This window comes from Somniosus microcephalus, chromosome 6 (assembly GCF_052327205.1).
Source record: "Somniosus microcephalus isolate GS21.2 chromosome 6, FLI_Smic_1.0, whole genome shotgun sequence".
Lineage (NCBI taxonomy): Eukaryota > Metazoa > Chordata > Chondrichthyes > Squaliformes > Somniosidae > Somniosus > Somniosus microcephalus.
The window spans coordinates 81,957,879-81,983,722 of NC_140992.1; the positions used below are offsets into that span (position 1 = coordinate 81,957,879).

General features: G+C 43.8%; 1 protein-coding gene across 10 annotated transcripts in view; it reads right to left on the reverse strand.

Moving 5' to 3' along the window:
• The window catches only part of rsrc1 (arginine/serine-rich coiled-coil 1), a 525,104-nt gene that overhangs the window by 390,764 nt on the left and 108,496 nt on the right, over positions 1-25,844 (reverse strand). For 4 of the 10 annotated variants that reach the window (XM_085990446.1, XM_085990441.1, XM_085990437.1 and 1 more), the window contains one exon: positions 14,494-14,656. The exons of the other annotated variants lie outside the window; for them this stretch is intronic. In XM_085990446.1, the coding sequence (XP_085846572.1) occupies positions 14,494-14,656 (163 nt within the window). The remainder of the gene's footprint in view (positions 1-14,493; positions 14,657-25,844) is intronic. 10 annotated transcript variants of the gene reach the window in all.

Sequence of the window (25,844 nt, forward strand, 5' to 3'; positions counted from 1 at the left end):
AAAATCAAAGGATTAGAGTTAATAGGTGTTGCTAGGATTGGAGAAGAGTTGGAAGTAGTGTACCCCAGGGGTCAGTGTTGGCTTCACTTTTGCTCTCACTATATAAAGATGATTTGAGCTTGTGAATGGGGAGCACAGCATCAAAATTTACTGACAATACAAAAGTGGGCAGTTTGGCAAACAGCAAGGAGAGCTATAAAGGACATAGGCAGGTTAGCGGAACAGACAATGAAGCAGTCTGTGCCCACATGCAGCAAGACCTGGACAACATTCAGGCTTGGGCTGATAAGTGGTAAGTAACATTCGTACCACACATGTGCCAGGCAATGACTATCTCCAACAAGAGAACATCTAACCACCTCCCCGTGAAATTCAACGTCATCACCATTGTTGAATCCCCCACCATCAACATCCCGGGGTCACCATTGACCAGAAACTTAACTGGACCAGCCACATAAATACTGTGGCTACAAGAGCTGGTCAGAGGCTGGGTAATCTGCAGCAAGTGACACACCTCCTGACTCCCCAAAGCCTTTCTACCATCTACAAGGCACAAGTCAGGGCTGTGATGGAATATTCTCCACTTGCCTGGATGAGTGCAGCTCCAACAACACTCAGGAAGCTTGACACCATGCAGGATAAAACAGCCCACTTGATTGGCACCCCATCCACCACCTTAAACATTCACTCCCTCCACCGCCAGCGCACTGTGTCTACAGTGTGTACCAGCTACAAGATGCACTACAGCAAATTGCCAAGGCTTCTTCGACAGCACCTCAGAAACCTGCAAGCTCTACCACCTAGAAGGGCAAGGACAGAGGCACATGGGAGCACCACCACCTCCAAGTTCCCCTCCAAGTCACCCACCATCCTGATTTAGAAATATATCGCCATTCTGTCATCGCTGCTGGGTCAAAATCCTCAAACTACCCAACAGGACTATGGGAGTACCTTCCCCACACGGAATGCAGCAGTTCAAGGCGGCGGCTCACCACCACCTTCTCAAGGGCAATTAGGAATGAGCAATAAATGTTGGCCTTGCCAGTGATGTCCACATCCCTGAATGATTTTTAAAAAAGACAGAAAGACTTCAGATGCAATTTCACGCGGCCAATACATTTTGGGAGGAAAAATAAGGAACAGGAATGTACTCTCAATGGAAAGAGGGTGAAGCGTGTGCATGAACAGAAAGAATAAGAAATTCAAATGCATAATCCCTGAAAGTACAAGTGCAGGTAGATAAAGCCATGAAAATAACCAACGGCATTATAAGTAGGGGAAAAGAGCACAAGCTTTAAAGAGTAATGATAAATTTGTACAAGGCAAAAGCTCAGCCACAATTCCTGTAGTATGTGCAGTTTTGGATGTGATGTCAGGAAAGGGAAACAACAGTTATGATGAGAGACTTTAGATACTGAAGCAGAGAAGATTAAGAGATTTTAAAAATAATAAAATGTTTTTTAAATTATGAAGAGTTCTTTAGGGTAAATAACAAATGACTATTTTCTCTAACAAGAGAGGCAGTGATAAGGGATCATCAATTTAAAACTGTCACTAAAAAGTAAGGAGGCAGTTTAGAAGACATTTCAGAAGTCTGTTGAAGCATGGTACACTTGACCACAAGGATTGGTTGAGGCAGAGACCAGTGCATCTTTTAATGGCTTGCAAACATTGAAATTTATAATCCATGTGCTTTTTTTTAAAAAAAACACTGTTGTGATATATTACTGTCATGTGTCACAAACTAATTCAGCCTACTTATAGTAATCTCTATTAGAATTTTACAACACAAAAGGGTGACATTGTGTGTACTGGCCGCACTAGACATGCTCCTATCTAGTTATCCAGCAAGTTAAACACTTATTCAAAATAATTCTTCGTGAAGCCGTTTGCTGTTTTGAAGCTTTACTTGAACAAATTTGTGAAAAGATATTGCGCTTGGCCTAACATATGAAATCAGATTACATTGGATTGTAAAACCCTTATGGAATCCTCCATTACTGCCAGGTTCTTCCCGGAATTCTACTTCCTGTGTTACACAGGAAGAAAGGTACGAAGGTCAAATGACCTCACACAGGAAGAAAGGTAGAAAGATCAGATGACCTTTCCAGCATACAAACTGCTAACACAATAACCACCACCAGAGGGTGCTATCTGCATATAAAATGTTCACTGCATGTAAAAAGTCCATTGGTCCAGAACATTGAGCCCATCACACACTAGGGAATTTAAATTCAGTTAATTAAATAAATCTGGAATAAAAAGCTAGTATCAGTAATTGTAACCATGAAACTATCGGATTGTCCTAAAAACCCATCTGGTTCACTAATGTCCTTTAGGGAAGGAAATCTGCTGTCCTTACCTGGTCTGGTCTATGTGTGACTCCAAACCACTACGAATCACAAGAAGAAGAATGAAACCGGACGGACCACCCGGCATCGACCTCGGACACGTACGCGGCAATGCCACACCACACCCAGCCCAGTCGACCCTGCAAAGTCCTCCTCACTATCATCTGGAGACTTGTGCCAAAATTGGGAGAGCTGTCCCACAGACTAGTCAAGCAACAGCCTGACATAGTCATACTCACAGAATCATACCTTTCAGCCAATGTTCCAAACTCCTCCATCACCATCCCTGGGTATGTCCTGTCCCACCGGCAGGACAGACCCACCAGGGGTGGCGGCACAGTGGTATAGTCGGGAAGGAGTGGCCCTGGGAGTCCTCAACATTGACTCCGGACTCCATGAAGTCTCATGGGCAAGGAACCTCCTGCTGATTACCGCCTACCGCCCTCCCTCAGCTGATGAATCAGTACTCCTCCATGTTGAACACCACTTGGACGAAGCACTGCGAGTAGCAAGGGCACAGAATGCACTCTGGGTAGGGGACTTCAATGTCCATCACCAAGAGTGGCTCAGTAGCACCACTACTGACCGAGCTGGCCGAGTCCTGAAGGACAAAGCTGCCAGTCTGGGCCTGTGAGAGGTGGAGAGAAAACCAACATGAGGGAAAAACCTACTTGACCTCGTCCTCACAAATCTACCTGTCGCAGATGCATCTGTCCATGACAGTATTGGTAGCAGGGACCACCGCACAGTCATTGTGGAGACAAAGTCCCGTCTTCACACTGAGGGCACCCTCCATTGTGTTGTGTGGCACCGTGCTACATGGGGTAGATTCAGAACAGATCTAGCAGCTCAAAACTGGGCATCCATGAGGTGCTGTGGGCCATCAACAGCAGCAGAATTGTATTCCATGACAATCTGTAACCTCATGGCCTGGCATATCCCTCACTCTACCATTACCATCCAGCCAGGTGACCAACCCTGGTTCAATAAGGAGTGTAGAAGAGCATGCCAGGAGCAAAAATGAGGTGCCAAGCTGGGGAAGCTACAACACAGGACTACATGCATGCTATAGACAATCAACGGCTCAGATCAAAGCTCTGCAGTCCTGCAACATCCAGTCGTGAATGGTGGTGGACCATTAAACAACTAACGGGAGGAGGAGGAGGCTCCATGAATATCCCCATCCTCAATGATGCTGGACCCCAGCACCCGAGTGCAAAAGACAAGGCTGAAGCGTTTGCAACCATCTTCAGCCAGAAGTGTCGTGTGGATGATCCATATCGGCCTACTCCTGAGGTCCCCACCATCACAGAAGCCAATCTTCAGCCAATTCGATTCACTCCACGTGATATTAAGAAACGGCTGAGTGCACTGGATACAGAAAAGGCTATGGGCCCCAACAACATTCCGGCTATCGTGCTGAAGACTTGTGCTCCAGAACTAGCCGTGCCTCTCACCGGTCACTTTGGTCCAAGACGGAGCCAACAATATAGGAAATGAAAGTTCTGCAAACAGTACTAGGAAGCCGGTTTGGGAGCAGTAATTCAAGGGTGGTAATCTCCAGACCGTTCTCCCAATATTGAGCTAGAATAGGGAAAGATAGGAATATTATGGAGCTCAACACGTGCCTAGAAGGTGGCGTCAGGAAGAGGGTTTCCAACTTATGCAGCATTGGCAACAGTTATGGGAAGATGGGAGCTATTCTACAAGGATAGGCTACATCAGAACAGGAAGGGAGATAATGCAATGGTCAAAACAGATAAATTGGGAAGCGAAGAGTAACTTAAACTAAGGGGAAAATAAAAATAAATGTAATCAGAAAGAGCAAGTAGATAAGGTAAAAATAGATGAGGTTAATATACCAATAAAACATCATTCAGCAAAAGTTATAGGATGCAGAAGAAATAAAGGAAATAAACATATATTCCTTAAACAATAATTTTTTTGGATTTCTAATAAAATAATGGAAAGCACACTGCATTCATCCGTTTGTCAATTTTTCTCCAGTTGTCTGACGTCAAATTATTCTGAAGGCAGGTTATAATATATTGAGCAGTTGATAATACAGTTATTATAAAAATGATAAAGGTAAGTACAGATGAGGAGGCTATTCATCCCACCTAAATACCCTTCCATAGGGATCTACAGTCCACTATCACAGCATTCAGGTACCTCACAAATGACACCAAACATTTTTGCTTAACTACCTTACCACTACCGTACCTAGAAGACCATTCCAGATATTAAAGATACTTTGCTAGAAGAATTGCTGACATCAGTTCTGAACTTGCCTTTTATCAGTTTGTAGTGCTCAGGATTAAACTTTTCAATTACACTTAGTATTGTGCATACCTCTGTGATGTCCCCTCTCAGAGGTCTCCTTTCAAGGATGCAAAGTCAAAACTTTTTAACCGTTAACTCCATAACTCAGTCCCCTCACATAAATGAAGTAACAGTAGAGATTAACTTTGTTGTCCTTCTCTATACAACTTCCAGGGCTTGGATGTTTCCATTCAGCCTCAGTTACCAAAAATGAAGCCAGTATTGAATGTGTGGCTTGACCAGAGTAGGATACAGCTTCAGCAAGAATTCCACATTCTGTTTGTTTTGTTAAATGTTTTCCTGCAATGACTGGCCATGGATTACTCCTATACCTCTTGCAGTTTCTCCACTAACTGGCTCAACATCATTCATTATGTTTATCTTTTTTCCAGTGTGCAAAACTTTGCACCTATCTGTATTTACTTTTGGATTAACTAACTGACAATATAATGCAGCTGTTGCTTATCAGAACCTGTTTGCATGACAAGCTTTTAAGATTCAATTTTTAAATTATTTTTGGGAAATAAAAAGAATTCAAATTAGGATAAGGGCAGACACTTTCTTTCTCTCAGGGTCTCTCTCAGCTTGATGTGCATTCTTCAGTAAAAAAAAAATGAACATCTTTTATTTAAATGTTTCATTGAAAACCTACTCAAATTTGTCATTCAATTAATTTTAAAACACAAAATACAGTTATCAAGGATACAATTTGACTCTTCCACTGAAAAAATAAATTGCTTATCATTCAAACATAAAACAAAATCTGCAACGGGTGTGTAATCAGGTGTGTCATCAGAATGGTCTGCCTCATTTGAAGTAGGTCTTTGTTTTTCACTTTCTTTCCCTTTCACACAGAGGCTGGAATTTTCCGGGGTGTCAGCGGGCGGGATTGGTGGCAGGTCGGGTGGGAACGTGGTTTTTTTTGACAGCGGGTCGGGAACCCGTTGTCAATGTGCCTTTCCCAATGTTGGGTCTGTCAGTGCTGAGCAGACCCGACAGGCAGTGGCGGACAACACAATTAAACTAATTATAACGTACTTACTGGACCCTTAACAGGCTTTTTTACTTTACTTTTTAAATTTAACTTCATGGCCATGGGAACCATGCTGTCCGGTGGCCATGTCGGTCAACCTCAGGCGGTAATTCAATGGCCATTGCTCCAGCTGATTATGTGACAGCTTCAAATGTACAGTAAAGGAGCTCACCTGACAGAGATCACTTTCCTCAGCCACATGCTGTTCCTCACTGCATTTCTACAACAGATTCAGCATGCTGCAAGTCTTTCCACAAGTCTCCATCCAGTCTTACCTCATTACCTCTCTCACCATTGACAGATCGCTTGTCATCTGTACTTCACCTGCCATCTATTCCATCAGCATGGGTGCCATTTCTACTGTGGTTGACACGGCCCTTGACCGTGTCCATTCCATTTCCCGCACTTCTGCTCTCACCCCTTCCCCTCCCTCCCAGAACCATGATAGAGTTCCCCTTGTCCTCACCTTGCACCCCACCAGCCTCCACATTCAATGGATCATCCTCTGCCATTTCCGCCACCTCCAACATGATCCCACCACCAAACGCATCTTCCCCTCACCTCCACTTTCAGCATTCCAAAGGGACCGCTCCCTCCGCGACACCCTGGTCCACTCCGCAATCACCCCTAACAGCCCTTCCCCTTCGCCTGGCACCTTACCGTGCAAGCGCAGGAGATGCAACACATGCCCTTTCACCTCCTCCCTTCCCACTCTCCAGGGCCCCAAACACCCCTTCCAGGTGAAACAGCGATTTACTTGTACTTCATGCAATTTAGTATACTGTATTCGCTGCTCACGATGCGGTCTCCTCTACATTGGGTAGACCAAACGCAGATTGGGCGACCGCTTTGCGTAACACCTCCGTTCAGTCCGTAAGGGTGACCCAGAGCTTCCGGTCACCTGTCACTTTAATTCACCGCTTCACTCTCACTCTGATCTCTCTGCCCTCGGCCTATTACATTGTTCCAATGTAGCTCAACGTAAGCTCGAGGAACAGCACCTCATGTTTTGATGAGGCACTTTACAGCCTTCTGGCCTCAACATTGAGTACAACAATTTCAAACTATAAGCTCTGCCCCCATTTTTCATGCTGTATCATTTTGCCATTCCCATTTGCAACATTTTATCTTTCCTGCCTCTTACAAAAGCACAGTATATTCCTTCATCCCCTCCTGTTTCTGCACCTGCTGAGTATCTGTTACATCTCCAGCTTTTTCCAGTTCTGATGAAGGGTCCCAGACCTGAAACATTAACTCTGTTTCTCTCTCCACAGATGCTGCCTGGCCTGCTGAGTTTTTCCAGCGTTTTCTGTTGCCGTTTACACTGGCTTACCTTGGTCTTCAGAATCGGATCACGATGAGTCCCAACACCAGCAGCACCAGGCACACCAGCAACACCAACCTTCTCCGCAATCAACTGATGCTGCGCAGGACACAGGGCATCAGCACCCGAACATTTTGCTGCCCGGGAGGCATGGGATGGCCTCATCATGGCCAGATTTATTTAACTTTACGCTGTACACCCTGGCTGTCACATGATGCACCAGGTTGGCACCACCCCATACCAACGCCATAAAGCATCCCTACAATGACCAAGCCATTCCTTTCACACTCATCACCATTGCGGGGGGATACCATTATGTCTCACCATTCACTGCAACTCACTAAGCCACTTCAAAAGGTGCACACAAATCTGTCCAAGGCCGGAACGTGTTGAAAATAAAGATTTCAATGTTTGACAGCACGTTAATAGAAACTTTACATAAACATTGGATAAAACACCCAAGTGCCTACCCTTGCGTGTCGTTAGTTGGTATGATTGCACTAGGATGAGGGGGTGTGAGAGGGGTGGCTAGTGAGGTGGGGATGTGATAATGTAGATAGAGAGAGAGGGATGGGTGGAGGTGCAAGGTAAGTTGGTGTAAGGATGTGCAGGAGTAGGGTTGGGAAGGCAGAGTGATGGGAATGTGATGAGAGGCACAGCAGGATGAGGTTGAGTGTGGCTTTGTACCAACATTTCATGATCTAATGAGGTCATTGAAACGTATGCGTCACTACACCCAGGTCCTCCTGACCACACCACTGCTTGTGTCTTCCTGTGCAATGTGCACCCAGGCTGGTTTGGTCATCTGGGGAAGTGTCTTCCGCCCATCGGAAGGGAAGAGTACCTCCCTGCGCGCTCTGACTCCCTCCATAAGCATGTGGAGGGAGTCATGGGAGAACCTGGGTGCAGACCGCGGCCTCTGTGCAGTGATTGTCAGTGTTCGCAGCACTTCAGAAAGAAAGTTGGCCACGGTCCCTTTAAGGTAACCAGCTGATGACGCATCGTGAATTATGTCACCAGACCCGTTTCCTCTAATTGGGCCAGGAAACACGCTGGGCGGGCTTAACAAGCCCCATCAATGTCAATTAATTTTGGACAGCGGGATGGTGCCAGCAACAGGGCCACGACCCACCGCCGACATCACCCGCCCTGGACCCGCCCAGGTAAGTAAAATCCCAGGCAAAGTCTCTGTTTTAAAAACACACAATATAAACTTCAAAGTTTTGTGTTATTTGCAAACTTTGAAATTATGCCCTGTATACCCAGCCCAGGTCATTAATATATATCAAGAAGAGCAATGGTTCCAATACTGACCCCTGGGGAACGCCATTGTATGCTTTCCTCCAGTCTGAAAAACCACCATTCACCACTACTCTCTGCTTTCTGTCCCTGAGCAAATTTTGTATCCATGCTGCTACTGTCCCTTTAATCGCATGGGTTTTAAGTTTGCTAACAAGTCTATTATGTAGTACTTTGTCAAGCACCTTTTGAAATTCCATATACACATCATCAGCCACACTACCCTCATCAACCCTCTCCGTTATCTAATCAACTAACTCAATCAAGTTAGTCAAATACGACTTGCCTTTAACAAATCCATTCTGACTTGCATTCATTAGCCCATATTTTTCCATGTGCTGCTTAATTTTGTCCTGGATTATTGTCTCTAAAAGCTTCAGGCAAAGGGTGGTAGAAGTGTGGAACCCACTCCCACAAAATGCAGGAGATGCAAGCTCAATTAATAATTTTGAAACAGAGATTGATAGATTTTTGCTAAATAAAAGTATAAAAAGATATGGAGCCAAGGCAGGTGGATGGATTTTAAGATACAGATCAGCCATGATCTCAATGAATGGCAGAACAGGCTCGTGGGGCTGAATGGCCTACTCCTGTTCCTATGTTTCTCACCACTGGCGTTAGGCTGACTAGCCTGTAATTGCCGGGTTTATACCTCTCCCCTTTTTTGAACAGGGGTGTAACATTTGCAATTTTCCATAACTAAGGAGGATTGGAAGATTCTGGCCAGGGCCTCTGCAATTTCCATCCTTACTACCCTTTAACCTAGGATGCATCCCATCCAGACTGGGTGACCTTTCTACTTTGAGTGCTGCCAACCTTTTAAATACCTCTATCTAATTTTATCCTATCCAACCTCCTCCTTTACTGCTAGATTGGCAGCATCCTCATCTCTACTGAAGACAGATGCAAAGTGCTCATTTAATACCTCAGCCTCATTTTTAAATAGACGGATAAAGTCTTGTGTCTGGCACATGTTTGTGGAGCATGAAAAAATGTCTGTCAAACAAAAAAAATGATTGACTCCTGGCAAAAAATATCAACATATCACTTCTTTGATCACTATAAAATTTCCAAGTTCTACCTTCTATTTTCATTTCTTACTTACAAACATGTCTCCAACTTGCCTATTCCTCGCCCCTCCCCCATCAAGATTGGTGACTTAAATTCACTAAGTTGTCTTTATTTCCAATTATATAGATATAAGAATTTTTTTTTAAACTTGATGCAAGTGGAGCAAGTGTCAATAGGGGAACATTTAGGGAACAGTGATCATCGTATCATAAAGTTTATATTAGCTGTGGATAAGGACAGGGAGCAATCTAGAGTAAAAATATTTAATTGGAGGAAGATCAATTTCAGTGGCTTCAGAATGGATCTGGCCCAGGTAAATTGGAATCAAAGATCGACAGGCAAAACTGTAATCAAACAATAGGCTGCCTTTAAAAAGGAGATGGTTCAGGTACAATCGAGGTACATTCTTATGAGGGGGAAAGGTAGGGCAACCAAAGTCAGAGCTCCCTGGATAACGAAAGAGACAGACAGTAAGATGAAGCAGAGAAAGGACATGACAGATGTCAGGTTGAGAATACAAGTGAGAACCAGGCTGAATATAGAAAGTTCAGAGGTGAAGTGAAAAAGGAAATAAGAGGGGCAAAGGGAGAGTATATGAGAATAGATTGGCCGCTAACATAAAAAGGGAATCCAAAAGTCTTTTATAGGCATATAAATAATAAACGGGTAGTAAGAGGAGGGGTGGGACCAATTAGGGACCAAATAGGAGACCTAAACATGGGGGCAGAGGGCATGGTTAAGGTACTAAATGAGTACTTTGCATCTGTCTTTACCAAAGAAGAATATGCTGCCAAAGTCAGAGTGAAAGAGGAGGTAGTTAAGATACTAGATGGGATAAAAATTGATAAAGCGGAGGTACTAGAAAGGCTGGTTGCACTTAAAGTAGACAAGTCACCAGGACCGGATGAAATGCACCCTAGGATACTGAGCGAAGTAAAGGTGGAAATCGTGGAGGTACTGGCCATAATCTTCCAATCCCCCTTAGATACGGGGGGGGGGGTGATGCCAGAGGACTGGAGAATTGCAAATGTTACATCCTTGTTCAAAAAAAGGTGCAAGGATAAACCCAGCAACTACAAGCCAGTCAGTTTAACCACGGTAGTGGGGATGCTTTTAAAAACGATAATCCAGGACAAAATTAACAGTCACTTGGACAAGTGTGGATTAATTAAGGAAAGCCAGCATGGATTTGTTAAAGGCAAATTGGGTTTAATTACAGTAACTTGATTGAGATTTTTGATGAGGTAACAGAGAGGGTTGATGAGGGCAATGCTGTGGTGCACATGGACTTCCAAAAGGTGTTTGATGAAGTGCCACAGAATAGACTTGCCAGCAAAGTTGAAGCCCATAGAATGAAAGGGACAGTGGCAGCATGGATAAAAAATTGGCTAAGTGACGGGAAACAGAGAGTAGTGCTGAACGGTTGTTTTTCAGACTGGAGGAAGATATGCAGTGGTGTTCCCAAGGTGTCAGTACTATTGATATATACTCTTGATATATATTAATGACTTGGACTTGGGTGTACAGGACACAATTTCAAAATTTGCAGATGACACAAAACTCGGAAGTATAGTGAACAGTGAGGAGGATAGTGATAGACTTCAAAAGGACATAAACTGGCTAGTGGAATGGGCAGATGAAATTTAACGCAGAAAATGCAAAGTGATACATTTTGGTAGGAAGAACAAGGAAGGCAATATAAACTAAAGGGTACAATTCTAAAGGGGGTGCATGAAGAGAGAGACCTGGGGTATATGGGCACAAATCGTTGAAGGTGGCAGGGCAGGTTGAGAAAGTGGTTTAAAAAGCATATGGGATCCTGAGCTTCATAAATAGAGACAGAGCACAAAAGCAAGGAAGTTATTATGAATCTTTACAAAACACTGGTTCAGCCTCAATTGGAGTACTGTGTCCAATTCTAGATACCGCACTTCAGGAAGGATGTGAAGGCCTTAGAGAGGGTGCAGAAAAGACTTACAAGAATGTTTCCATGGATGAGGGACTTCAGTTAATTGGATAGACTGGAGAATCATAGAATTATAGAATCGCAGAATGGTTACAGCACAGAAGGAGGCCATTCGGCCAGTCGAGCCCGTGCCAGCTATCTACAAGAGCACTTCAGCTAGTTCCACTCACCCGCCCTTTCCATATCGCCCTGTAATTTTTTTCCCTTCGGGTACTTATCCAATTCCTTTTTGAAAGCCACGATTGACTCTGCCTCCACCACCCTCTCAGGCAGTGCATTCCAGAGCCTAATGACTCGCTGCGTAAAAAAGTTTTTCCTCATGTTGCCGTTGATTCTTCTGCTGATCACCTTAAATCTGTGTCCTCTGGTTCTTGAACCTTCCACCAACAGGAACAGTTTCTCTCTATCTACTCTGTCCAGACCCCTCATGATTTTGAACACATCTATCAAATCTCCTCTCAATCTTCTCTGCTCTAAGGAGAACAACCCCCGCTTCTCCAGTCTATCCACATAACTGAAGTCCCTCATCCCTAGACCCATTCTCGTAAATCTTTTCTGCACCCTCTCTAAGGCCTTCACATCCTTCCTAAAGTGCCGTGCCCAGAATTGGACACAATACTCCAGTTGAGGTCGGACCAGTCTTTTATAAAGATTCATCATAACTTCCTTGCTTTTGTACTCTATTTCTCTATTTATGAAGTCCAGCATCCCGTATGCTTTTTTAACCGCTTTATCAACCTACCCTGCCACCTTCAACGATTTGTGCACATATACCCCCAGGTCTCTCTGTTCACGCATCCCCTTTAGGATTGCACCCTTCAGTTTATATTGCCTCTCCTCATTCTTCCTACCAAAAATGTATCACTTTGCACTTTTCTGCTTTAAATGTCATCTGCCACGTGTCCGCCCATTCCATCAGCCTGTCTATGTCTTCTTGAAGTCTATCACTATTCTCCTCACTCTTCACTATACTTCCAAGTTTTGTGTCATCTGCAAATTTTGAAATTGTGCCCTGTACACCCAAGTCCAAGTAGCTGGGGTTATTCTTGGAGCAGAGAAGGTTGAGAGTAGATCTGATAGAGGTGTTCAAAATCATGAGGGATCTATACAGAGTCAATAGAGAGAAACTGTTCCTATTGGCAGACGGGTCGAGAACCAGAGGACACAGATTTAAGGTGATTGGCAGAATAAGCAAAGGCGACGTGAGGAAAAACTTTTTTACGCAATGAGTGGTTAGGATCTGGAATGCACTGCCTGAGAGGGTGGTGGAAACAGATTGAATCCTGGCTTTCAAAAGGGAATTGGATAAGTACCTGAAGGAAAAAAAATTGCAGGGCTAAGGGGAAAGGGTGGGGGAGTGGGACTAGTTGAAGTGATCCTGCAGAGAGCTGGCATAAGCTCGACAGGCCGAATGGCCTCCTTCTGTGCTGTAACCATTCTATGAATCTAGGAGTGCAACACTGAAATTCATCGACAGTTACCAGGCTTTGAGTGGCTCCAGGTAAAATTATAAATATCATAGATAGTATACTATGTTATGTGCTCGGGTACCATATCATAAATATAACTGGTAAACTTTCACAAGGTATGTATGGGTACATCGGATTCCAATAATTGCAAATAGGCGTCGATGCTTTATTGGACATACCTATATCTCAAAAGTAAACATGCCATTTAACACTGCTACTGTTTCCCATGTGACCCTGTCAAATGAAACAATTATAGTGTCATGTCAAAGACATACTTCCTTCTTTCCAATCAACCGTTTACCCTTTTGCCACTGGTGAAAGGCAACAAGATCTCTTTACAATGTCTCGTCTTTTTCAATAAATTTTGCATGAAAACACGTTACTCAAGCACAAAGTTGCCTGCTGTCACACTGGAAGTGTGATAAATGTTTAATGAAAACAACACCACACAGCTTGGTGTCAGACAACAGCAATCACATAAGCTTGCTTTGATCTGAGCAGACACTTAAAAGAGGTTCTATGCATGCTTCATGCAGCAGATCTCTGTAACCTGTATGCTAATGATGTAAAATTAGCATAATGACTTCCTGCAACATGGGGGGGGGGGGGGAGAAAGAGTATTAAATAAATGACAGGTTGGTACAGTTTAGGGATGCTGCCAAACTGAAAAACTCTGAATATTATTTGTTCACATAGAACACACCCTGTCAAACTTGAAAAAGCAGAAAAAAGCAACATACTGTCGTATAAAAGCATGCACTGGTGTCCCAATGACAACCTTGCTCTTAAGAGATATTTAAAACACGTTAATCATCGTCACACACAAATGCTTTGATCTACAATACCATTATGTGTTCTTCACAAACAAACAAGGCTAAATTAGATGTTCAGAGCAATACATAAATATTTTTTGGGTTGAGAGTTATTACAATGACCTGCCATCTTCTACTGCAAACAGTAGGGGGGGGAAATCAGCCCCATGAAGGCAAGTATCTATTGATTTGAAAAAAAACCTAAGGGCCTAGAAATTCGGTTGGTAGCGCCAGCGATTAGCGTCTAAAGAGCCCGAGAATTAGGGCGTTACCCAATTTTCGGGCGGGCGCAGTGAATATAGCGCCACCTCCCATATCGAGTATCCTTATAGCGCCGGCACTAACTCTTTTCGCTCGCCCGCGGGCGCAGGCAGATCATGACGTCATTTCAGTGTGCAACGCCTTTTTGGCGCCCCTGACCGGATATTCGGTGGCACCCGCAACCTTTTCGCCTGGCGCTATTAGTGACAGTTGGATGGAGCGTGCCCAGGCCCTTCTCAGACTCGGGGGGCGCTATTTAAAGGGGACAGCACTAGTATAAAAGCTGCAGCCATTTGGGCTGGCCATTCTGATCGTTGCTGGAGAGAGTTGCTGACCTTCTGTTGGACAGTAATTTTCTCATTGAGCCTTCGGAGGCACTGGCACTGGCAGCTTGAGGGCCCGGCCCCCGAGCTGGTGATGCAGCATCTGAAAGCAGGGAGGTGGAAAAGTGGCTTTAGCAAAAGGACAGCTTGGCAGCAAGGGATGCCAGATGGCGGCAAGGCTATGACATGGGTCCACAGTGAGAAAGCATGCTGGCGGGGGGAACAAGTGGAAGGAGACAGTTGTAAAAGGTGAGAACCTTACCATCGCTGTCGACAATGGGGTCGGCAGCTGCAATCGTTACAGGACCACTCAGACATCCTCCAAGAATCTGGTGGACTCTCTCCTCGAGATCCGTGAGAGTGACCACTTGTGGAGGTCCTCCACCGGTGCGAAGCTGGTCTTTGCCAATCCTCACCAGCTTGGACTGCAGGGGAAAGGAGGGGAAGTTATGTTACATGATGCCCTGAGTGATCATCTCATGCCCCCCATGGTGGAAGAGCCCTTACATGACGCCTTGAGTCAAATGTGCATGTGTGTGCCCAGAAAGGGCCATGGGTGCTTGCTGGCAGATAGCCAATGGGTCAGAGCCCACCCTGTAGCCATAAAGTCAGGTGCAAATGAAGGGATGCAGAAGTTTGCAGAAACAACACTCACCCTCACGACCCGAGTGAGGTCGTTGAATTTCTTTCTGCATTGGACAGGGCTCCTGGTCACCATGCTGCTGGAGTTGACCCTCTGGCATACATCCCTCCAAGCTCGTCGGTAGTCCTTATGATTCGGCCTCGTGCCATTGTCTGGGTAGAGAACACCTCGCCGGCGCTCCACTGCGGCCACCAATTGCTCCAGAGCCTCAGTGGTGAAGCGCTCTGCTCTCTGTCTCACCTTCTCCATCTGGTCCAAGTTTTGAGCGCCAGAGAAGGGCCTGCGCCGATTCTGAGGCCTGCAAGACGAAGAGTGTGGATGCTGAAGCTGACTGACCCACCCCTTTAAGAGCTGGCCGGCGCCTGGAAGTCTCGTGGTCATCAGTAATTGAGAGCACCTGCGCTGCGCCCGTCCGCTCAGATATTGGGTTGCGCCGGAAGTTTAGCGCCTTAGGTGTCCCGTGTAACACCTGAATTCACGCCTCAATCACCTTTAGGGGCGATGCAACCCAATATCGCGCCAGGTGGCGAGAAGTTGCGTCTGGCTATAAACTTTGCGCTGCGTCAATTCTAGCGCCCCAAGCGGGGTTATACCCAATTTCTAGGCCAAGATGTATTTAGCATGACGACACACAAATCTGTTTGCCCTCACATTTCTGTGTGCTTTATTTGGCTGGCTCCCAAATATTTAAATGTTTTAAAGCAAAAAATTTGCACAATCATTGCAAATCAAGGAATCAAGCAATCATCTTTGACCAATGTAACTACAATACATTCCAGATGTGCCATAAATACTTATTTAGAAATTGCTGTTTCTGACAAGCCACTGGTATTATGAACTTAACAGTTAATGGCACAATCCACTTTCAGCACTTTTTAAGCTACACTCATTCCGAAATCAACTATTTTTTAAATAAAAATTAAGATTTGATAATACAACTTATGTACTGTAAGGAATAGTGTATTCCAAACTTCAGCAGCCAAATGATATAATTGAAAATAGTGCAAAATGTTAGGTGGAGATCATTACACATAGAATCGTACAGCACAGAAGGAAACCACTCAGTCCATCGTATCTGTGTCGGCTCTTTTAAAGAGCTATCTAATTCATCCCACTCCACTGCTCTTTTCCCATCACCCTGCAAATTTCTGCTATTGAAGTATACATCCAATTCCCTTTTGAAAGTTACGATTGAAGTCTGCTTCCACCACCCTTTCAGGTAGTGCATTTCAGATAGTACCAGTACTGGGACAGGAGGGAGCTGTTCCGTTGGGACGGACTCCACTTGGCCAGTGCTGGGACTAGAGTCCTGGCGAATCATATAACTAGGGCTGTAGAGAGGGCTTTAAACTAATTAGTGGGGGGGAGGTTTCTAGAGAGCAAATAACAGAAATGACAACGGAGAAGGTCATAGACTTAGGTAGCAGTGGGGAAATTAAAAAACAGAACATGTCAGGAAGGGACAGAAGGTATGGAGTAAAAGGTAAAGTAGTAAAAGGGGAAAAAACAGGAACTAAGTGTCACAAAACATATTTGAAAGTTCTTTATCTGAATGCACGTAGCATTCGTAACAAAATGAATGAGTTAACGGCACAAATAACGACATATGGGTATGATCTTGTGGCCATTACAGAAACATGGCTGCAGGGTGACCATGACTGGGAATTAAACATACCAGGTTATTTAACAATCAGGAAGGACAGGCAGGAAGGGAGAGGAGGTGGGGTGGCTATGTTAATAAAGGAAGGAATCACTATAATACAGATAAATGATATTGGGTCAAAGGAGCAGGATAGTGAAACAGTTTGGGTAGAGATAAGGAATAATAAGGGGAAAAAAACACTAGTGGGCGTAGTCTATAGGCCTCCGAACAGTTGCAACTCTGTTGGACGGAGTATTAATCAGGAAATAGTTGAGGCTTGTAATAAGGGAACAGCTATAATTATGGGGGATTTTAACTATCATATTAACTGGACAAATCAAACTGGGCAGAGCAGCCTTGAGGAAGAGTTCATTGAGTGTATTAGGGATGGGTTTCTTGAGCAGTATGTAACTGAACCGACCAGGGGGCAAGCAACCTTAGATTTGGTCCTGTGTAATGAGACAGGATTAATTAAAAATGTCCTAGTAAAGGATCCCCTTGGAATGAGTGACCATAACATGGTTGAATTCCATATTCAAGTAGAGGGTGAGAAGGTTGGATCTCAAACAAGCGTGCTGAGCTTGAATAAAGGAGACTATGAAGGTATGAGAGCGGAATGGATTAGAGTGGACTGGGAAAATAGATTAAAGGGTAAGACGGTACACGATCAGTGGTGTACATTTAAGGAGTTATTTTACAACTTCCCAAAAAAATATATTCCACTGAGGAAAAAAGGGTGTAAAAGAAAAGATAGCCATCCGTGGCTAAGTAAAGTAATTAAGGATAGTATCCGACTAAAAACAAGGGCATATAAGATAGCCAAATCTAGTGGGAAGATAGAAGATTGGGAAGTCTTTAAAAGACAGCAAAAAATAAAAGATTGATTAAGAAAGGGAAGATAGATTATGAAAGTAAATTAGCAAAAAATATTAAAATGGATAGCAAAAGTTTCTATAGTTATATAAAAAGAAAAAAGGTGGCTAAAGTAAATGTTGGTCCCTTAGAGGATGAGACTGGGAAATTAATGGTGGGAAACATGGAGATGGCAATAACGCTGAACAAATATTTTGTATCAGTCTTTACGGTAGAGGACACTAAGAATATCCCAACACTGGACAAACGGGGGGCTCTAGGGGGAGAGGAGCTAAATACGATTAAAATCACTAAGGAAGTGGTACTTGGTAAAATAATGGGACTTAAGCCGGATAAATCCCCTGGACCTGATGGCTTACATCCTAGGGTCTTGAGGGAAGTGGCGGTAGGGATTGTGGATGCATTGGTAATAATTTTCCAAAACTCCCTGGACTCAGCAAAGGTCCCGGCAGATTGGAAAACTGCTAATGTAACACCCTTATTTAAAAAGGGTAGTAGGCAGAAGGCTGGAAACTATAGACCTGTTAGCCTAACATCTGTGGTTGGTAAAATGTTAGAGTCCATTATTAAGGAGACAGTAACGGGACATTTGGATAAACATAATTTAATAGGACAAACTCAGCATGGTTTCATGAAGGGGAAGTCATGTTTGACAAATTTGCTCGAGTTCTTTGAGGAAGTAACATACAGGGTGGATAAAGGAGAACCAGTGGACGTAGTGTATTTAGACTTCCAAAAGGCATTTGACATGGTGCCACACAAAAGATTATTGCTCAAGATAAAAAATCACGGGATTGGGGGTAATATTCTGGCGTGGGTGGAGGATTGGCTCTCTAACAGAAAGCAGAGAGTTGGGATAAATGGTTCATTCTCAGACTGGCAATCAGTAACTAGTGGCGTTCCACAGGGGTCAGTGCTGGGTCCCCAACTCTTTACAATCTATATTAACGATTTGGAGGAGGGGACCGAGTGTAACATATCAAAGTTTGCAGATGATACAAAGATGGGAGGGAAAGTAGTGAGTGAGGAGGACATAAAAAACCTGCAAAGGGACATAGACAGGCTAAGTAAGTGGGCAGAGATTTGGCAGATGGAATACAATACTGGAAAGTGTGAGGTTATGCACTTTGGCAGGAAAAATCATAGAGCAAGTTATTATCTTAATGGCAAGAAACTGGAAAGTACTGTAGTACAAAGGGATCTGGGGGCCCTGGTGCACGAAACTCAAAAAGTTAGTATGCAGGTGCAGCAAGTGATCAAGAAGGCCAATGGAATGTTGACTTTTATTGCTAGGGGGATAGAATATAAAAACAGGGAGGTATTGCTGCAGTTATACAAGGTATTGGTGAGACCGCACCTGGAATACTGCATACAGTTTTGGTGTCCATACTTAAGAAAAGACATACTTGCTCTCGAGTCAGTACAAAGAAGGTTCACTCGGTTAATCCCGGGGATGAGGGGGTGGTCATATGAGGAGAGGTTGAGTAGATTGGGACTCTACTCATTGGAGTTCAGAAGAATGAGAGGCGATCTTATTGAAACATATAAGATTGTGAAGGGGCTTGATCGGGTGGATGCGGTGAGGATGTTCCCAATGATGGGTGAAACTAGAACTAGGGGGCATAATCTTAAAATAAGGGGCTGCTCTTTCAAAACTGAGATGAGGAGAAACTTCTTCACTCAGAGGGTGGTAGGTTTGTGGAATTTGCTGCCCCAGAAAGCTGTGGAAGCTACATCATTAAATACATTTAAAACAGAAAGAGATAGTTTCCTAGAAGTAAAGGGAATTAAGGGTTACGGGGAGCGGGCAGGAAATTGGACATGAGTCTAGGTTCGGAATGGTCATGGCCCTGTGGGTAGTGGAGCGGGCCCAGGGGCTGTGTAGCCTGGTTCTGTTCCTACTTCTTGTGTTCTAATTCTGTGTTAGATTTCAGGAGATGGTTTTATTCCTGTTCCTGGCTGGGGTGGAGATCGCCTTTACAGAAGGTAAGTACTGTCGAAAATATAGGGACAGAGTGATCTCCTGGAAGAGTTTCGATCGCCTAGATGGGTCGGAGAGGAATTTCCCAGATTTTTTCTCCCAAATTGGCCATTGGGTTTTTTATCTGGTTTTTCGCCTCTCCCGGGAGATCACATGGGTTCGGGTGGGATGGAGAGTGACAGAAGATTTGAGGTTAGGATCAGATCAGCCATGATCTTATTGAATGGTGGAGCAGGCTCGAGGGGCCGATTGGCCTACTCCTGCTCCTATTTCTTATGCTCTTATGTTCTTAATTAACTGCGTAAAACAAATTCTCCTAATTTCCCCACTGGATTTTTTGCCAATTATCTTAAATCTGTCATAAAAACAGAAAATGCTGGAAATACTCAGCAGGTCAGGCAGCATCTGTGGAGAGAGAAACAGAGTTAACGTTTCATGTCGATGACCTTTTGTCAGAACTGGAAAAAGTTAGAGCTGTAACAAATTTTAAGCAAGTGCAGGGTTAAAAAACCGCGGGGGGCGGGGGGGGGGGGGAAAAGAGGGCAGGAAAGAACAAAAGGGAAGCTCTGTGATCGGGTGGAAGGCAGGAGTGATTAAATGACAAAAGGTATGAATGTACAAAGCAAAAGGAGATGGTAATGGCACAAGTAAAGAAACAGAAGATGGGTCTAGAAGAGGTGTAAATGGTGACAGCAGAATCATCAGCAGCTACAATTTGAAAAAAATAAGGGCAGAGGTTATGGTCTGAAATTGTTGAGTCCAAAAGGCTGTAAAGTGCCTAATAGGAAGATGAGGTACTGTTCCTCGAGCTTACGTTGAGCTTCGTTGGAACAGTGTAAGAGGCCGAGGACAGAGAGGTCAGAGTGGGAGTGGAGCAGAGAATTAAAGCGACAGGCAACCAGAAGCTCGGGGTCACGCTTGCGGACTGAACGGAGGTGTACCGCTAAGCGGTCACTCAATCTGCGTTTGGTCTCCCCAATGTAGAGGAGACCACATCGTGAGCAGCGAATACAGTATATTAAATTGCAAGAAGTTCAAGTAAATTACTGTTTTACCTGGAAGGAGTGTTTGGGGCCCTGGACAGTGGGAAGAGAGGGGGTAAAAGGCAGGTATTGATCTCCTGTGCTTGCACAGAAAGGTGCCTTGGGAAGGGAAGGGGGTGTTGGGGGTGATTGAGGAGTGGAACAGGGTGTCACGGAGGGAGCAGTCCCTTCGGAATGCTGAAAGGGGAGGGGAAGATGTGTTTGGTGGTGGGATCACGCTGGATGTAGCTGAAATGGCGTAGGATGATCCGTTGAATGCGGAGGCTTGTGGGGGGGAACCCTATCGTGGTTCTGGGAGGGAGGGGAAGGGGTGAGAGAAATGCGGGAAATGGAACGGATACAGTCAAGGGCCATGTCAACCACGGTAGAGGGGTATCCTCGGTTAAGGATAAAGGAAGACATATCGGAAGCACTAGTATGGTCAGGTGGCATCGTCAGAACAGATGCGACAGAGACGGAAAAACTGGGAGACTGGAATAGAGTCCTTACAGGAAGCGGGGTGGGACGAAGTGTAGCCCAGGCAGCTGTGGGAGTCAGTGGGCTTATAGGGGATGTTTGTTGATAGCCTATCCCCAGAAATGGAGACAGAGAAGTCGAGGAAGGGAAGGGATGGACCATGTGAAGGTGAGGGTAGGGTGGAAATTGGAGGCAAAGTGAATGAAATTTTCCACTTCAGGGCGAGAGCAGGAAACGGCTCCGATACAGTCATCAATGTACCGGAAAAATAGGTGAGGGAGGGAACCTGAGTAGGACTGAAACAAAGAATGTTCCACATATCCCACGAAAAGGCAGGCTTTGCTTGGACCCATGCAGGTTTCCATAGCAACACCTTTTATTTGGAGGAAGTAAGTGGAGTCAAAGGAGAAGTTGTTCAATGTGAGAACAATCTGTCCTCTGGTTACCGACCCTCCTACCAGTGAAATAATTTCTCCCTATCTACTCAAAACATCTCATAATTTTGAACACCTCTATTAAATCTCTCCTTAACCTTCTCTGCTGCAAGGAAAATAACCCCAGGTTCTCTCGTCTTTCCACATAACTGAAGTCCCTGATCCCTGGTAAAATTCTGGTAAAACTCATCTGCAACCTCTCAAAGGCTTTGATATCCTTCCGAAAGTGTGGTGGCCATAATTGAACACAATACTCCAACTGAGGCCTAACCAGTGTTTTTTAAAGGTTCAGGATAAATTCCTTTGCTTTTTTACCAACCTTCTCAACTTGTCCTGTCACCTTCAAAGATTTGTGTGTGAGAACCCCCAAATCTCTCTGTTCCTGCACCCCCTTTAAAATTGTACCATTTAATTTATATTGCCTTTCCTCATTTTTCCTTCCAAAATTCATCACATGCAGAGAAATACAAAGATTCATAAATAATGTTTTCCAAATGATGTACAGTGTAAGTTATAGTAGTAATCTTGTTGAGCTACGTCGAGATTTGAAAAGAAAAAAGTATCTTGAGTTACACAGAAACATAGAAGCATAGAAGATAGGAGCAGGAGTAGGCCATTCGGCCCCTCGAGCCTGCTCCGCCATTCAATGCAATCATGGCTGATCATCCAAATTCAGTACCTTGTCCCTGCCTTCTCTCCATATCCCTTGATCCCTTTAGCCTTAAGAAATATATCCAACTCCTTCTTGAATATATTTAATGAATTGGCCTCTACTGCCTTCTGTGGTTGAGAATTCCACAGGTTCACCACTCTCTGGGTGAAAACATTCCTCCTCATCTCTGTCCTAAATGGTTTACCCCTTATCCTTAGACTGTGACCCCTGGTTCTGGACTCCCCGGCCATCGGGAACATCCTTCCTGCATCTAGTCTGTCTAGTCCTGTTAGAATTTTATAAGTTTCAATGAGATCCCCTCTCATTCTTCTAAACTCCAGTGAGTATAAGCCCAATCGACACAATCTCTCCTCATACGTCATCCCTGCCATCCCAAGTATCAGCCTGGTGAATCTTTGCTGCACTCCCTCCATGGCAAGAACATCCTTCCTTAGATAAGGCGACCAAAACTGCACACAATACTCAAGATGTGGTCTCACCAAGGCCCTGTACAACTGCAGCAAGACATCCTTGTTCCTGTACTCGAACCCTCTCGCTACGAAGGCCAACATACCATTTGCCTTCTTAACCGCCTGCTGCACTTGCATGCTTACCTTCAGCGACTGGTGCACAAGGACACCCAGGTCTCATTGCACTTCCCCTTCTCCCAATCTACTGCCATTCAGATAATAATCTGCCTTCCTGTTTTTGACACCAAAGTGGATAACCTCGCATTTATCCACATTATATTGCATCTGCCATGCTTCTGCCCAATCACCCAACCTGTCCAAATCATACTGCAGTTTCTCGGCATCCTCCTCACAGCACACATGCCCACCCAGCTTTGTGTCGTCTGCAAACTTGGAGATATTACATCTAGTTCCCTCATCTAGATCATTAATGTATATATTGTGAATAGCTGGGGTCCTAGGACCGATCCCTGCGGTACCTTGAGTTAGTGTACATTGAGGCAAGTGAGACAGCCAAACAGATGATATAGTTAGGGGTTATGTCATATTATTAAATGGTTTAACCAAAACATCTAATTATATCCAAAATGGCTCGGGTGTACCTGTGAATCCATAATCAGGTTTTATTCATATTTACTGTTCCCAAGTCCACACTGGTAAAACCTGAACTGAATTTTCCAGGTTTCCCGCCAAAAATTTCCTCCCTCCTTCCCTGAAGGTGTAGACTCTCACTGGAGTGTTATTCCACAACGCAGGCAGCTCTCCAGTATCTCGCACAAGTAACCAGTCTTAATATATGTTTCAAGACAGTGAATGTTGGCAGGTTATTTGACATAGGAACATCAAACAGGGATAGGCTAGTCATTCCCTTGAGCTTGTTTCACCATTCAATTAGATCATGGCTGATCTGTACCTCAACTCCATTTATCCTCCTTTTCTCCCTATCCCTTGGTACGCTAACCTAACAAAATTCTATCAATCTTTGGTCTTGAAAAATTTAATTGACCCCACATCCACAGCCTTTTGAATGGGAGGGTAGGGGGAAATTGTGATTTGCACTACCCCTTGTGTGAAAAAATGCTTCCTGATTTCACGCCTAACTGGTCAAGCTCGAATTTTAAGATTATGTCCCCTTGTTCTGGATTTCCCCCACCAGAGGAAATAGTTTCTCTGTATCTACCCTATCGAATCCATTTATCATTTTAAACACCTCAATTAGATTAACCATCAACCAGCTAAACTCAAAGAGATACAAACCAAGTTTATGCAAGCTGTCCTCATAACTTAACACTTTAAGCCCCAATATCATTTGAATGAATCCGGGCTGAACACCCTCCAATACATTCTTCCTGAAATGCGGTGCCCAAAACTGAACGCAGTACTCCAAATGGGGACTGACCAAGGCTCGAAAGAACTGAATCTTCACTTCCTTATTTCTGTAATCCAACTCCTTGAGATAAAGGTCAACATTCCATTAGCATTTTCGATTACTTTTTGTACTTGTGTACTACCTTTTAGTGATTTCCATACATGGACACCCAAATTCCTTTCGATAGCAAAATACTGCAGATGTTGGAAATCCGAAATAACAAAACCAGTTTTGAAGAAGGGTCAAACCCGAAACGTCAACTCAAATTTCTCTCCATGGATGTTGCCTGACTTGCTGAGTTTTTCCAGCATTTTCTGTTGTTATAACCCAAATTCCTTTGCTCCTCTACAGTTTCTAATCTTTTACCATAAAGAAAATATTCCAATTTGGCATTCTCGGATCCAAAGTGGATGATCTCACACATCCCCACATGGAACTCCATCTGCAACAGTTTTGCCCACTCACTTAACCTATCTATGTCTCTTTGTAATTTCTGCTCTCATCTACACAACTTACTGAGCCTCCTAACTTAGTGTCTTCTCTAAACTTGGATGTATAACTCTCTATTCCTTCATCAAAGTCATTGATATATATGGTAAAAGGCTGAGGCCCCAGTACAGATCCCTGGGGAACACCAATTGTCACATCCCACCACTTTGAACGTTCCGTTTATCAAATGCCTTCTGGAGGTCCATATATACAACATCCACAGACACTCCCCTATCGACCATGCTAGTGACCTGCTCAAAAAATTCAACTAGATTAGTCAGACCTGACCTACCCTTCACAAATCCATGCTGACTCTCTTTGATCAGCTGATACTTGTCCAAATGCTCAGTGACTCTGTCCCTGATGATAGATTCTAGTAACTTCTACGCAACTGACGTTAAACTGACAAACGGGCAGTTACCTGGTTTCTCTCTCCCTTTGTAAATAATTGGAGTAATGTTTGTAATTTTCCAATCCAAAGGCACAATTTCAGAATATCGTGAGCTTTGGAAAATTAGGACTAACTCATCTACAATTTCCTCACCTGTTTCTTTTAATGCCCTGGGTTGAAAACCATTAGATCCTGGAAATTTCATCTATTTAAGTAAAATATTATCACGATTATCAACATTAGCTGCAGGTTCAGAAATACTGTACCAGTGAGCCTCCACAGGTTTCACTAATAAAAAAAAATTGATGGAACATGTTACATAAAAGGTGCCAAGTAAGTTATTTTGCAAAATCAGTGTCTTTGAAACAAGTCTCACACCAAATTCATTAAATTAACCTGTTCAAATGTACCACTTGCACCCAATTTATTTTTCCACATTTCAGCAAAGCAACAAAATAAATAAGGTCTCACATGCTGTTGGAAGCAATGTTGGCCAACACTTCTGACAGTATCGCCACCTCAGGAAACAACATAAAGACCTGCTATGGGAAGTGCATCTGGCCTTATTTTTGCCCGTGACAGGCAGGCTGAGCTGAATGTCTCATGTTTGCCAAATATAGGTCAGCAAACCGTTTTTGCTCCTGAGGAAGGGAGCAGACCCTGGCAAAAACTTAGCATAGCTATTTTAAAAAGCTGTGCAAGTACAAACATTTAAATGTGCATTTGGTGCAAAAGGCACCACCCTGCATTGTAAACAAAGCACTTCCAACAATACCAAGAGCTTTACCTGGCATTGTAGAACTATTTCTACACCAGTGTTAATATTGCAATAATTTAATGAGGTCTAATGTAAATAAAAATGTTCAAACACTTTGATTGATACCACATTGATATGTTGCAGTTGCAGGTGTAATGTGAATCATTTATCACATTCTTAAGAAAATGACCCATGGGTCATTGTAAGGACTTCAATTAGGAAACGGACACTGAGCAAAAGTAAGATGAGCAACATTTGAGGGCAAATTAAAAGCCACATCTTTTTCTCTTCATATGCCAAAGTTACATTCAGCTCTTCTACAAAAAGATCCATTTAATTATTGAAGACAAAATAAAAGTTACATGTTCATTCAGGAAGATATATCAAAATGTTATTAAATTCTTCCCTATCCT